The sequence below is a fragment of the Coffea arabica genome, chromosome 11c, assembly GCF_036785885.1.
Source record: "Coffea arabica cultivar ET-39 chromosome 11c, Coffea Arabica ET-39 HiFi, whole genome shotgun sequence".
Classification (NCBI taxonomy): Eukaryota; Viridiplantae; Streptophyta; class Magnoliopsida; order Gentianales; family Rubiaceae; genus Coffea; species Coffea arabica.
The window spans coordinates 36,413,246-36,424,515 of NC_092330.1; the positions used below are offsets into that span (position 1 = coordinate 36,413,246).

An 11,270-nucleotide genomic window follows, 5' to 3' on the forward strand; every position below is an offset into this window, starting at 1 on the left:
CATCTATTATTGTCCGACTTAAAATGATTCAAGGGAGCGTAACTAAGGTAAATCTGAAGGACAAATTGGGGAAATAAAACACAAAAAAGACAATAATAATAATAATAATAATAATAAAGGAGTTTAACTGAGGTATTTCGAATTCGAAACCTCCTCCTGACTTGCACAAAAAAAAAGTCAGCAATTTAGTTTCAACGAACAATTGCAATACTGCTTACATAACATTGTCTTCGTACAACAGGAAACTGAAAAAGATAATCTGAAAGTTGACCACAACATTCTACCAAATCCCATTACTAACGAAAGAAAGAGACTTTGAACTCATCATTTCCCATCTCATGTTGTTCATTGAGAATCTGCATTGCAGATTGCCATACATGACTCATGCACTTTATAATCTCGATTGACTGGAGAGTACTCATTTCTGCTAAAGCTGAAGAAGGGATTTCCCAGAGAGACAAACAACTATGCAATACAAGTCTCTCAAGGCAGGGAAGGTCGTCAGCGGAGGCATTCTATACTTGAATGTCTAGCTTACACAACTTCAAGAATTTGAGTTTCTGGAATCCCCCTTCTGCCATGTCCCATTTTCGCCCCACAAATGCTCCTTCGTTTAACTTGAGAACCTCAAGATTTGGTAGCTCCCCAATGAATGAAATTTCATCCCATGGTCGGCGCATATTAGACAGAGTCAGTTTCTTGAGATTTGATGCAGAATTGAACTGCAATGGATGTTCCACCTCAAACCAAAAACATAAATTGAGTTCTTCAACCTGATTCAACTGAGTAATTGAAGGAAAGCAAGGGCCTCTGAGCATGCATGATAATTTTCGAAGGTTGGGTGTCACACTCATGAGATGCTCAAACACATAGCCAGAGTGAACCTCTATAGTGGATATAGATTCTAACTTATCCAGCCGGAGGTCCCAGAAATGATCTGTTAAATATGGAAAATAAAAGCAGACCAACTCATAATCGTTTTTCTTCACATTGAGATGCCTCAAATTTACCAGGTTCCAAATAGTGTCTGGTAATTTGATAGAAAAATAACGGGTTGAACTCTTCATTAAAATCAAACTTTCCAGGTTCTGGAGGTTCTCTATCTCAGATGGAATAGATTGACAGCCAATCCAGATTGCTAAGTATCTCAAATGAACCAAGTTAGTGATCTTAATGAAGTCCTGCTCGTCAACTCCATTCACAACATGAATATGGCTCAAGTCCAACACCCTGAGTAGTCTAAATTGTAAGGCACAAGTAAGCATCGAAGAACGATCATTTGACAAGAACGACCAGAAGAATAAAGAGCGAGCACGTAAAGGCCCCGGGGGAACAACATACTTGTCAGAATGTATGCACAAACGATATGCTTGATGCATTACAGAATCTGCAGAAGTAGTCAAGAGTTGATCATACCTTTTCATGTGAAGCAGGAAATTTTCTTCTTCAGATTTTGCCAAGCAAAAATCATGTAAAAGATCATGAACATGGCATGATTTGACTCCACCTTTGGAACTTCTTTCTGCAACCATCACAAGGTTTCTGTCAATTAGATCGTTCAAAAAATTCTCTGCTTCATTCTTTAAGCTTTTCTGGCTTGGGTTTGTTTGATGGATAAATCCTTCTGCAATCCATAACCAAAGTAGCTTGGACACTGGAATCACGGCATCCTCTCGAAATCCTCCAAAATAGAGGAAGCACGGCTTCAAGAAATTTGGTAAATGGTGATAGCAAAGTTCCAATATGCCAGAATGCTGGCCTAATGGGTTGTTAGGTTCTTTCGACCACAGGCTTTCCGCAACCTGTTCCCATCTATCTTGTTCTCTCTCTATTGCTTTTAGAGTTCCAGAAACTGAGACCACAGAAAGTGGTAATCCTTTGCAAATTTTTGCAATCCTCTTTCCAACTTGCAAAAGTTCTGATGGGCACATTTCTTCCTCAAAAACCTTGATGCATAATAATTGCCAACTCTCCTCATCTGAGAGAGGAGAAAGAGCATAGGGAACACTGTTAGCTTTCAGAGCTATATTATAGTTCCGCGTTGTAAATAAAATCCTGCTTCCATTATGGTCATCAGGAAAAACTTCCTTCAGATCATTCCATGCCTCAATGTCCCATATATCATCTATCACCACAAGATACCTCTTTCCCTTTAAACTTTTGTAGAGCATCTCAACATAGTCTTTGCCAGCAACGCCAGGGTTCTGGTTAAAGTTCCTGTTGATTTGGCCCAATATTTCAAGTAACAAGGTTTGCTTGTGATAAACTCGGGAAACACAGCACCAGGCATGAGTATGGAAAGAAAAGGAAACTGAATGATCTTTATACAATGAGTTGGCAAGAGTTGTTTTACCTATTCCTGGCATGCCAACAATTGTGAGAATATTCAGCTGATTTGATCCTCTAGTAAGCTGTTCCTTCATCTTTTCTGCTGCAACTTCAAAACCAACTAGTTGTATAGTAGTCTCCTCTGTTTTCTGTCCTACATCATTCTCATAGTCTGGCATCGCCTCAATGTTTGGAAAGTTTGCTTGTGCTAAAACAGGAGCAGGAGTGTCATTGCTGATCTCCTCCTTCCTGATAGCTTTTAACCTTCTATGAATATGCCTAATCTCCTTAATGACATCAAATAGTCCCAACTTATGGCACCAGAGAGAACCTGCTTCGGCTTCTAATGAATCCACAATATACTCAGCCTGGTATGAGATATCTTTATAAAGTTCCAGGAGAACATTCAGCTCTTCGTTATGATTCAACTGCTTGCCAATTTCAGTAATATCTATTCTGAGGGACTCTAGTTCTTTACATGCTACACCAATTTGATGCTTGAATGGCCGAATTTGTGATTCTTCATGGTGCAGTTGCTCCTTAAGTTTCTTCATCAGAAACTCAATGAAGCCTAGTTCATTAGTTCTGGGGAAGTTGGATCTCCATGATTTCATTATGAATTTGTCAAAGCAATCTGCGGCTTGTCCCTTGACACGTTCAATGTCTTTGAGAATACCTGACAGTACAAGATTTAGCTGCCCAGCCATGTCTTTGTTCATCTCGCTCAAGTAGAAAAAGTAAAAGGAATGTCCAATCTTGTTCATGACAGCTTTTATCTGAACCATAAGTGCTCTGACGTTATCTGAGTCTTCATAAAGTGGTGGATCCATGAGACTCAATCTCAATAATTTCAGCTCATCAAGTAGGATCTCCATTTGATCCTCTTCAGCAAAAAGGAAAAGGGCCTGATTTCTGGACACCTCCCTTAGATTGTCAATGAGATAATCAACAAATGCCAGATACTGTTGATCAATGATTGGGCTACCATCATGTGATTGTTTCCAAGTTTTCAAGGCTCCTAGATAAAGTTTTCTTGTCTCGGGCTTAAGCGGATTGATCTTCTCTACCAACTCTACAAGCTTAGTTTTCATTTCTTGTACCATGTTTTCATGCATTTTGTCATCCACCAAACAGAAGTAAATTAGACAAGCTACATATACTGCCAAATTTTCAGCGTACAATCGGAGATCCTTCAGTTTCCTTTGCTTAATGCACTGGTTAGCTATAAACCAAAGAAAATTTCTGAAAAATCTCAGCTTGCATTCAAGGCCTCCAATTTGTTCCTCAACTGGAGTAACAAGGTCAGCATTGTGGCTTAATATATCTTTCAGATTATCTAGGAGAGAGTCAACAAAGCTTATCACATTCAAAGTGCAGAACTCCAGTCTTCTGGGGATCTGAGAGTTGATCAGGGACGGCATCATGCTTCTTGGAAAATTTTTGAGGGACAAAAACATATTTTTGGTTTTAATAGATCTGAAAGTGTCCCTTTTTCCGAAGGTGGTTACATCAGCAATTGAGCAGATTTCCAGCATATCTGGCTTAATGTCCTTCACTTTTTTCAAATGAGAAACCACGGATTCATGGTTTGATCTTGACGATCTGCAATCTTCATTTCCTGTGACCTGACTTGTGTTTGAATCATGCAGCTGACAGTCCTGAATGACTTTGTGAATACCATCCGCAATTTGGTTCAACCGAACTTGTACATTTTTGTCTTCTATATGCCACTTCAAAGAAAACTGCAGAAAGTGCCTCAGAATGTTAATGATGACTTTAAGCCTATGCACCTTGTCGCTGCTACTAGGACTGGAGTTGGAGCCTTCTGCTAGCCTCCCCAGGTAGCCAGGAAGCTCTTCAAAATTGCTGCTACAAGCCATCTACAATCATACCGGGTTTTTTCTCTCCTTTATCTTTCTTTTTTATGTTGGTTTTTCTTTTTGATTTGTGTGGAGAAAACTTCAGATTTTGATAGTCTTAGAAGTAGACAACCTGCCTCAGTTCTGCAAACTCTAGGTTTTAACTCAGGGGTTATAAGATTCAATGAATTCCGCCACAAGGCCCTCTAATTTTTAATTGGCACTAGTCATTTTGACTTCTGAGTTCTGAATCAGCATTGACAACTCTTACGTGCTTTTCTCTTAGCAGGTTTGTGGATGTGGCATGTATTAATTATTGAATACTCAATATTATACATTTCCAATTGTTGAGCTGTTCCACTGTGCCGGCTTTGAGAAAATGACATGAATCTGCTGATTAAAACTCCTTGGCATTTGCTCAAAATTTCAACCATGCCTAGACAGTTGCACTGGACATAATTTTTTACCAGTTCCACAATGGCACTAATTGCATTCTATCAACCTATAATTTTTTTTTTTGTATTTTTTTTTCCTTTTCGGAGAAGTTATTGAGTTGAAATACTTTTTTCTTATTTTTATGTCGGACATAATGGGGAGTCCGTGATACCATTTAGACTTCTACTGTTGTAGGTAAAACTGGTGGTCTTATCTGTGGTAATGGGGTATACCAAATGGTTCAAGGACTCGGCCGAGACCGAGACGACTCAGTCGCGGCTTTCCGTTTTGATACCGGGACGAGATGACTCCGAGATAATAGATCGTCGAGAACTCGATCGAGTCATCGGGAACTCGGCCGAGACGTCTCCGAGAGGAATAGAAACGACCGAATCACCCCAAATCATCCCATGTCAACTCAATTTTTTATTATTTTTGCTAATTTTTTATTACTATTGTTTATCATATTTTTTTTAATAATTTTTAGTATATAATTTGCATCTCATCAAAACTGCGACTGATATGTCGAGACCGATTTGAAACACGACTGCGACCGCGGCTTTGAACCATGAATTACCAATACGTTTTCTGATCTTATTTCCTTTCTGCTCCACCAAAGAAGTTGGAGTCAATAGTAAGTTGTACATAAGTAAGCATATTTAATTCAAGGAATGTCTTTAATGCCTGTATACCATTTCCAAGAATCCGCAAGGCAACAACATACAATACAATATCACAATTATGTTACATTCCATGCAGGAATAAAGCTGAAAATTTACAATAACTATGGTTAATGAAAATATAGCTCAGGGATATCCTCAACAAAAATGGGGCAAAATCACATCATCCAGAACTTCCCCACAGAAAAGGCCCCCTATCAATCAACAACAGAGGCATTGAGCTCTTCATTTCCCATTTCGAGTTGTTCTTCGAAAATCTGCTTGACAGATACTGTTGCAGAAGGATTGCACCATTTCATCTCAATCAATTCCAGAGTAGAAATTTCTCCTAAAGAAGGAGGAATCTCAAGATTCTTACATCTTAGAACAACAAGTTTCTCAAGGCAGGGAAGAAATTTCTTCCTGTAGCAATTTGAGAACCTCAAGGTTTGGTAGCTCCCCAATGCTTGAAATTTCATCCCATTGCAGCTGAAGATTCGATAAGGTCAATTTCTTCAGGTTTAAAGGGAAATGGAATTTACAGGGATACGATGCCTTGCCTGCAAAAGATACCTTGAGTGATTCAAGATGATTTAGGACATCAAGTACTGGAAATTGGTTGCAGTTCTCTGAATCATCCCATGAATTTGTGACTATCATTTCAATTTTCGGTGACCAGGTAGCTTACTCATTATGATCTTCTCCGTACGGCTCCCAAACTTTAGATAGGGTGTCAAAAGAATTTTCAAATTGTGCAGCTGGAAAGAGCCATCAAGAAATTCTTGAGTGCAGGGTCTTCGGAAACACAACTTTCTTTCATTTTTCCATTTAGAATGAGAGTTTCCAGATTCTGGGGTATCCCTATATGTGATGGAATTTCCTGTGTGTGGATCCTGAGAGCTAGGAACCTTAGATGAACCAGATTGGATATCATAACAAAATCACTAGTACCACTTCCTTCCTTGGTGTGAACCAAATCCCACACTCTAAAAAAGTCTACAATTTGAAAGAAAGTCGATCATGCTTAACCCTTTAAATGCAAAATGTGGAAGGAGAGGTTGTCTTGTGTTATGGTATTGAACCAATATTGCAGCAATGGTGACAGATTCTTGCAGCAGAAGTGAACTAGCTCTCAGCAAATTTGAATGGAACAGGAAATGGAAATGAATAATGGAACTTCAATTTCTGATTGACAATTGGTAATTCAATTACAGAAACAGATTCAGCGGATTTAGGTTTGAAAAGGAAAGATTGAAGGAATTGAAAAAGAAAAGAGAGGGAAATTGGCAGAGCCAATTTCTGTTACAAACAATGGAAATAATATGGCAAAAATCTGATCTAACTCTCGGATTCTTCAGCCTTTTATGGCTTTTCCAGACTAACTAACTTCTAAACTAGCTAATCAGGTGAGGCCACGTGGAAGTTCTGGAATCATCAGCTCCACTTGCGCCAAACAGAAACATAATTCTGTTATATCAGGTAGAAGGCGTGATTTGTAAGTCACGCCTTCCTTCTTCAGTTGAGTAGCTGCGCCTTCCACACCAACTGGAACACGCCTTCCTCCTTCTTCAAGCTGGAACACGCCTTTCCTTTATTCTAGATCACGACTTCCTCATACTCCATGACAGAGCCTCCCCCTTTAAAGAATCTTGTCCTCAAGATTGGAAATGAGGGAATTGCCTCCTAATTTCGTCTGCAAATTCCCATGTTGCCTCTGCTGGATCTGTTCCCCACCAATGTACCAGCCATTGAACAGCAGCTGCATTGTTTCTCTTGACTGTTCTTCGTTCTAGCACTGCAACTGGTTCGATTCTTAAGTGCCCCCTCCCATCTGTTTCTGGTAGTTGTAAGACAGGTGTGGTCTGGTTCCCAACCTTCTTCTTCAGCAGAGAGACATGGAAAACAGGATGAATTTTGGAAGCTGCTGGTAATCTGAGCTTGTATGTAACCTCCCCCATCCTTCCTATTACTTCATATGGCCCATAGTAACGTGCTGATAACTTAGTGTTACCTCGCATGGCTACTGAACTTTGTCTGTAAGGTTGTAACCTCAGGTATACCCAATCACCTATATCAAACCTTCTTTCACTCCTGCTTTCGTCTGCGTACTTTTTCATCCTCTCCTGTGCTAGCTTTAGGTTCTGCTTCAGTATGATGTCAACCTTGTATCTCTCCCTCAAGTAGTCCCCAACAACAGCTACCTTGGCCTGAGTATATGGCCCTATAGCTAATTGGGGGGGTGTCTGCCCATATAAAGCCTCAAAAGGGGTCATTTGGATGGCTGTGTGGTAGCTGGTGTTGTACCACCATTCAGCCATAGTCAGCCAATGATTCCACTTCTTGGGTTCCAAATGTGAAAAACATCTGAGGTACATTTCCAGTACCTGATTGACCCTTTCAGTCTGGCCATCAGACTGTGGATGGTAGGCGGTACTGTGGTCCAGTGTAGCTCCCAGGAATGTAAACAGTTCTCCCCAGAACTGACTGGTGAAGACCCTATCTCTGTCTGATAGCATACTCTGGGGTATTCCATGCAACTTGACCACTCCATCTAGGAAAATCCTGGCGATCCTTGGGGCATCATAAGGATGTGAGGTGCTCAGAAAGTGAGCATACTTAGTGTATCTGTCCACTACTACCATGATGGTATCCTTTCCTTCAGAGTTAGGTAATCCTTCAATGAAATCCATAGTGATGTGGCTCCAGGGGTACTGTGGAATTGGCAGGGGTTGTAGGAGCCCTGGATAGGATACATGCTCATCCTTACACTTCCTGCAGACATCACATTCCAGGATTGCTGTCTTGATGTCTCTGTGCATGCCTGGCCAATAGAACAACTGCTTGGCTCTCATGAAACTGGCCTGAATCCCAGAATGTCCCCCCAATTGGGAGTCATGTAAGGTGTTGATCAGCTTTTTCCTTATCTCCCCTCCTGATCCCACTACTACCCTTCCTTTAAACTTCAGAATACCATTCTGATAGCTGTGGTTGGCAATCAGGTCTGGTTTTAGTAAAACTTCCCTGATGATGTTCTGTGCCCAGTCATCTCCTTGGTAGCTACTAATCACCTCCTTGATCCATTCCGGTACTATGGTAGTTATTGCAGTGCACTCCAAGCCTGGATCCCCCCTCCTGGAAAGGCCATCTGCTACCACATTTTCCTTACCTTTCTTGTAGTGGATCTCATAACTCATCCCCATGAGCTTGGTCAACCACTTCTGCTGTAAGGGAGTGGTGATTCTTTGCTCCAATAGGTACTTTAAGCTCTGTTGATCCGTGTTGATGATGAAGTGCTGGCCCTCCAGGTAGTGCCTCCATTTGGTAACTGCTGTAACCAGTGCCAGTAGTTCCTTCTCATAGATAGATAGCCCCATATTCCTTGGCCCTAATCCTTGACTGATATAGGCTAAAGGTCTCCTGTTCTGCATTAATACTGCCCCTATCCCATTGTAACAGGCATCAGTTTCTACTACAAAGGGTTGGTTGAAGTCAGGGAGAGCCAGGACAGGTGTGTCACACATGGCCCCTTTGAGCTTCTGAAATGCCTCCTCTGCTTCTGGTCCCCATTGGAAGCTGTCTTTCTTCAATAGTGCAGTCAATGGTCTAGCTATACTACCACAACCTTTAACAAATCTCCTATAGTACCCTGTTAGGCCTAGGAACCCTCTTAATTGTTTCACATTTGCTGGTTTAGGCCATTTCACCATACCTTCAATTTTCTCAGGGTCAGCTTTTACTCCTTCAGCAGAGATGATGTGTCCCAGGTACTCCACCTGTGTTTGGCCAAAGGCACATTTGCTCCTTTTGGCATACAGCTGGTGTTCTCTGAGGATGTTCAGCACTACTGTGACATGCTTCAAATGTTCCTGCAAACTTGAGCTATATATCAAGATGTCATCAAAAAATACCAGCACAAATTTCCTTAACTGTTTTTGAAATACATGGTTCATCAGACTTTGGAAGGTAGCAGGGGCATTGGTGAGCCCAAATGGCATCACCTTGAACTCGTAGAGCCCCTGGTGAGTTCTAAAAGCTGTCTTGGGAGTGTCTGCTGCCTTTACTCTGATCTGGAAATAGCCTGCCCTCAAATCTATCTTGGTGAAGTATTTGGATCCTGACAATTCATCCAAAAGTTCGTCAATAAGGGGTATAGGGTATTTGTTTTTGACTGTCAGTTCATTTAACTGCCTATAATCAACACAGAATCTCCAGGTGCCATCCTTCTTCTTTACCAGAAGTACAGGGGATGCAAAGGGGCTGTTACTGTGCTGAATGATACCATTTCCCAACATTTCTTGCACCAGCTTCTCAATCTCAGTTTTTTGAATATAGGGACACCTGTATGGTCTGATCTGGAAAGGTTTGGACCCCTCTTTAAGGGTAATGGAATGATCATGACCCCTCTCAGGGGGCAGCCCTTGAGGTTCCTTGAATACCTCCTCAAAATCCTGCAGTACCTCCTCCATTTCTGGGGGTGTAGTAGCATTGGCATGTACCTCCTCCTGGACTGCACTGAGCTGAGCCATAATTCCATAGGCCTGTTTCCTGGCCCACTTGTGCAGTCTACTCCCTTTGATCAACCTTAGCTGCACCTGATCCTTCTCCCCTTTCAGTTCCACCTGCTGTTTCCCATTTCTGAACTTCACACTAAGCCCCTTGAAGTCGAACTCCATAGGGCTGAATCTGGCCAGCCAGTCTACTCCCAGCACCATATCGCATCCTCCTAGCTTCAGTGTATTGAACTGGTGCTGGAATTCATAGCCTTGCATCTTCCACACTACAGGTTTAGCTAGGCTGTTGGACTGTACCTTTTCCCTATTGGCTACCTTAACAACTAGGGGTGGACCACTACTAACCAGTTTCAAGTTGCTAGCCAGTTGTGCATCCAGGAAACAGTGAGTGCTACCACTGTCTATAAGTGCAGTGATAGTTCTCCCCTTTACTAACCCCTTCAATTTAATAGTTTTGTGCTCATTACCTCCTGCTAGAGCATTGATGGAGATTTCCATATGTTCATCCCCAACTTTGCCTTCAATGCAATCGCAGAAAACTTCAGGTTCAGTCTCTCTTCCTTCCTCACTAGCTACCTGTTTCTCACTGTCATCATGTACTAACAGTAGATGGATGTGAGATTGTTTACATGTATGGCCAAGTGTGTATGGTTCAGCACATTTATAACATAGTCCTTTCTCCCTCCTGAGATTGAACTCACTAGGGGTGATCTTTTTGAACTGGTTAGTGTTGTTGTTTGAGGTTCTGTAGGTGTCTGTGGGTGTTTTATCTGAGGTTCTGGAGGGGGTGGGGTTCCATTTGTTATGGCTCTGTGGGTGGAAAGGGGTTCTGTGTGTCTGGGGGCTGTTAGGTAGGGGTTTGTGAAACTTTTGCATAACTTTCAGGTTCTTTTCTTGTAGCTTGGCTGCTTCTATTGCATCTGACAGGGTTGTAAGTTTGGCCATTTTAACCATGTTGACTATTTCTTCCTTTAAACCACTTAGAAAACATGCTTTATAGTAGGAATCAGCCAAATGAGGGAGGGAAGGCATTACCAGTGCTTTGAGTAGCTCAAACTTTTCCAGGTAGTCTGCTATGGATCCCTCCTGCCTAAGCTTGTTGAATTCCTCAATAGCTTCCTCTGGTGTACCCTCCCCAAACCTTTTACACAAAGCAGTAGCCAGTTCTGTCCATGGAATGGTTCCCCTGCCACTGAATACTCCATGGAACCAGGTATCAGCTCTGTCCCTCAGGTATAGCTCAGCAATCTCAGATTTCATGTTCTCCTCCACTCCATTGATCTTGAAGAACTTGTTAGCCTTACGGATCCATTCGCTGGGATTGTCTCCTGTGAAGTTAGGTAACTCCACTCTAGGCATTCTGGAGTAGGACCTGGTTTCTCTCCAATCTGATCTGCCACAGCCTTCTTCCTGTGTTGCTAACTTGCTAGGTCCCTCGATGGAGTTACTGCTTTCTGCCTCCTTGTCCCTGTCATTAA

The 11,270-nt window shown here is 41.8% G+C and overlaps 1 protein-coding gene across 1 annotated transcript; it reads right to left on the reverse strand.

Moving 5' to 3' along the window:
• Positions 1–296: 296 nt before the first annotated feature.
• LOC113716124 (putative late blight resistance protein homolog R1C-3) lies at positions 297–4,208 on the reverse strand. The gene is made up of 2 exons (XM_027240421.1): positions 539–4,208; positions 297–433 (listed from the first exon to the last, which is right to left on the reverse strand). Exons 1-2 carry the CDS (start codon positions 4,206–4,208, stop codon positions 297–299), a joined length of 3,807 nt encoding a protein of 1,268 aa, XP_027096222.1.
• Positions 4,209–11,270: the final 7,062 nt, after the last annotated feature.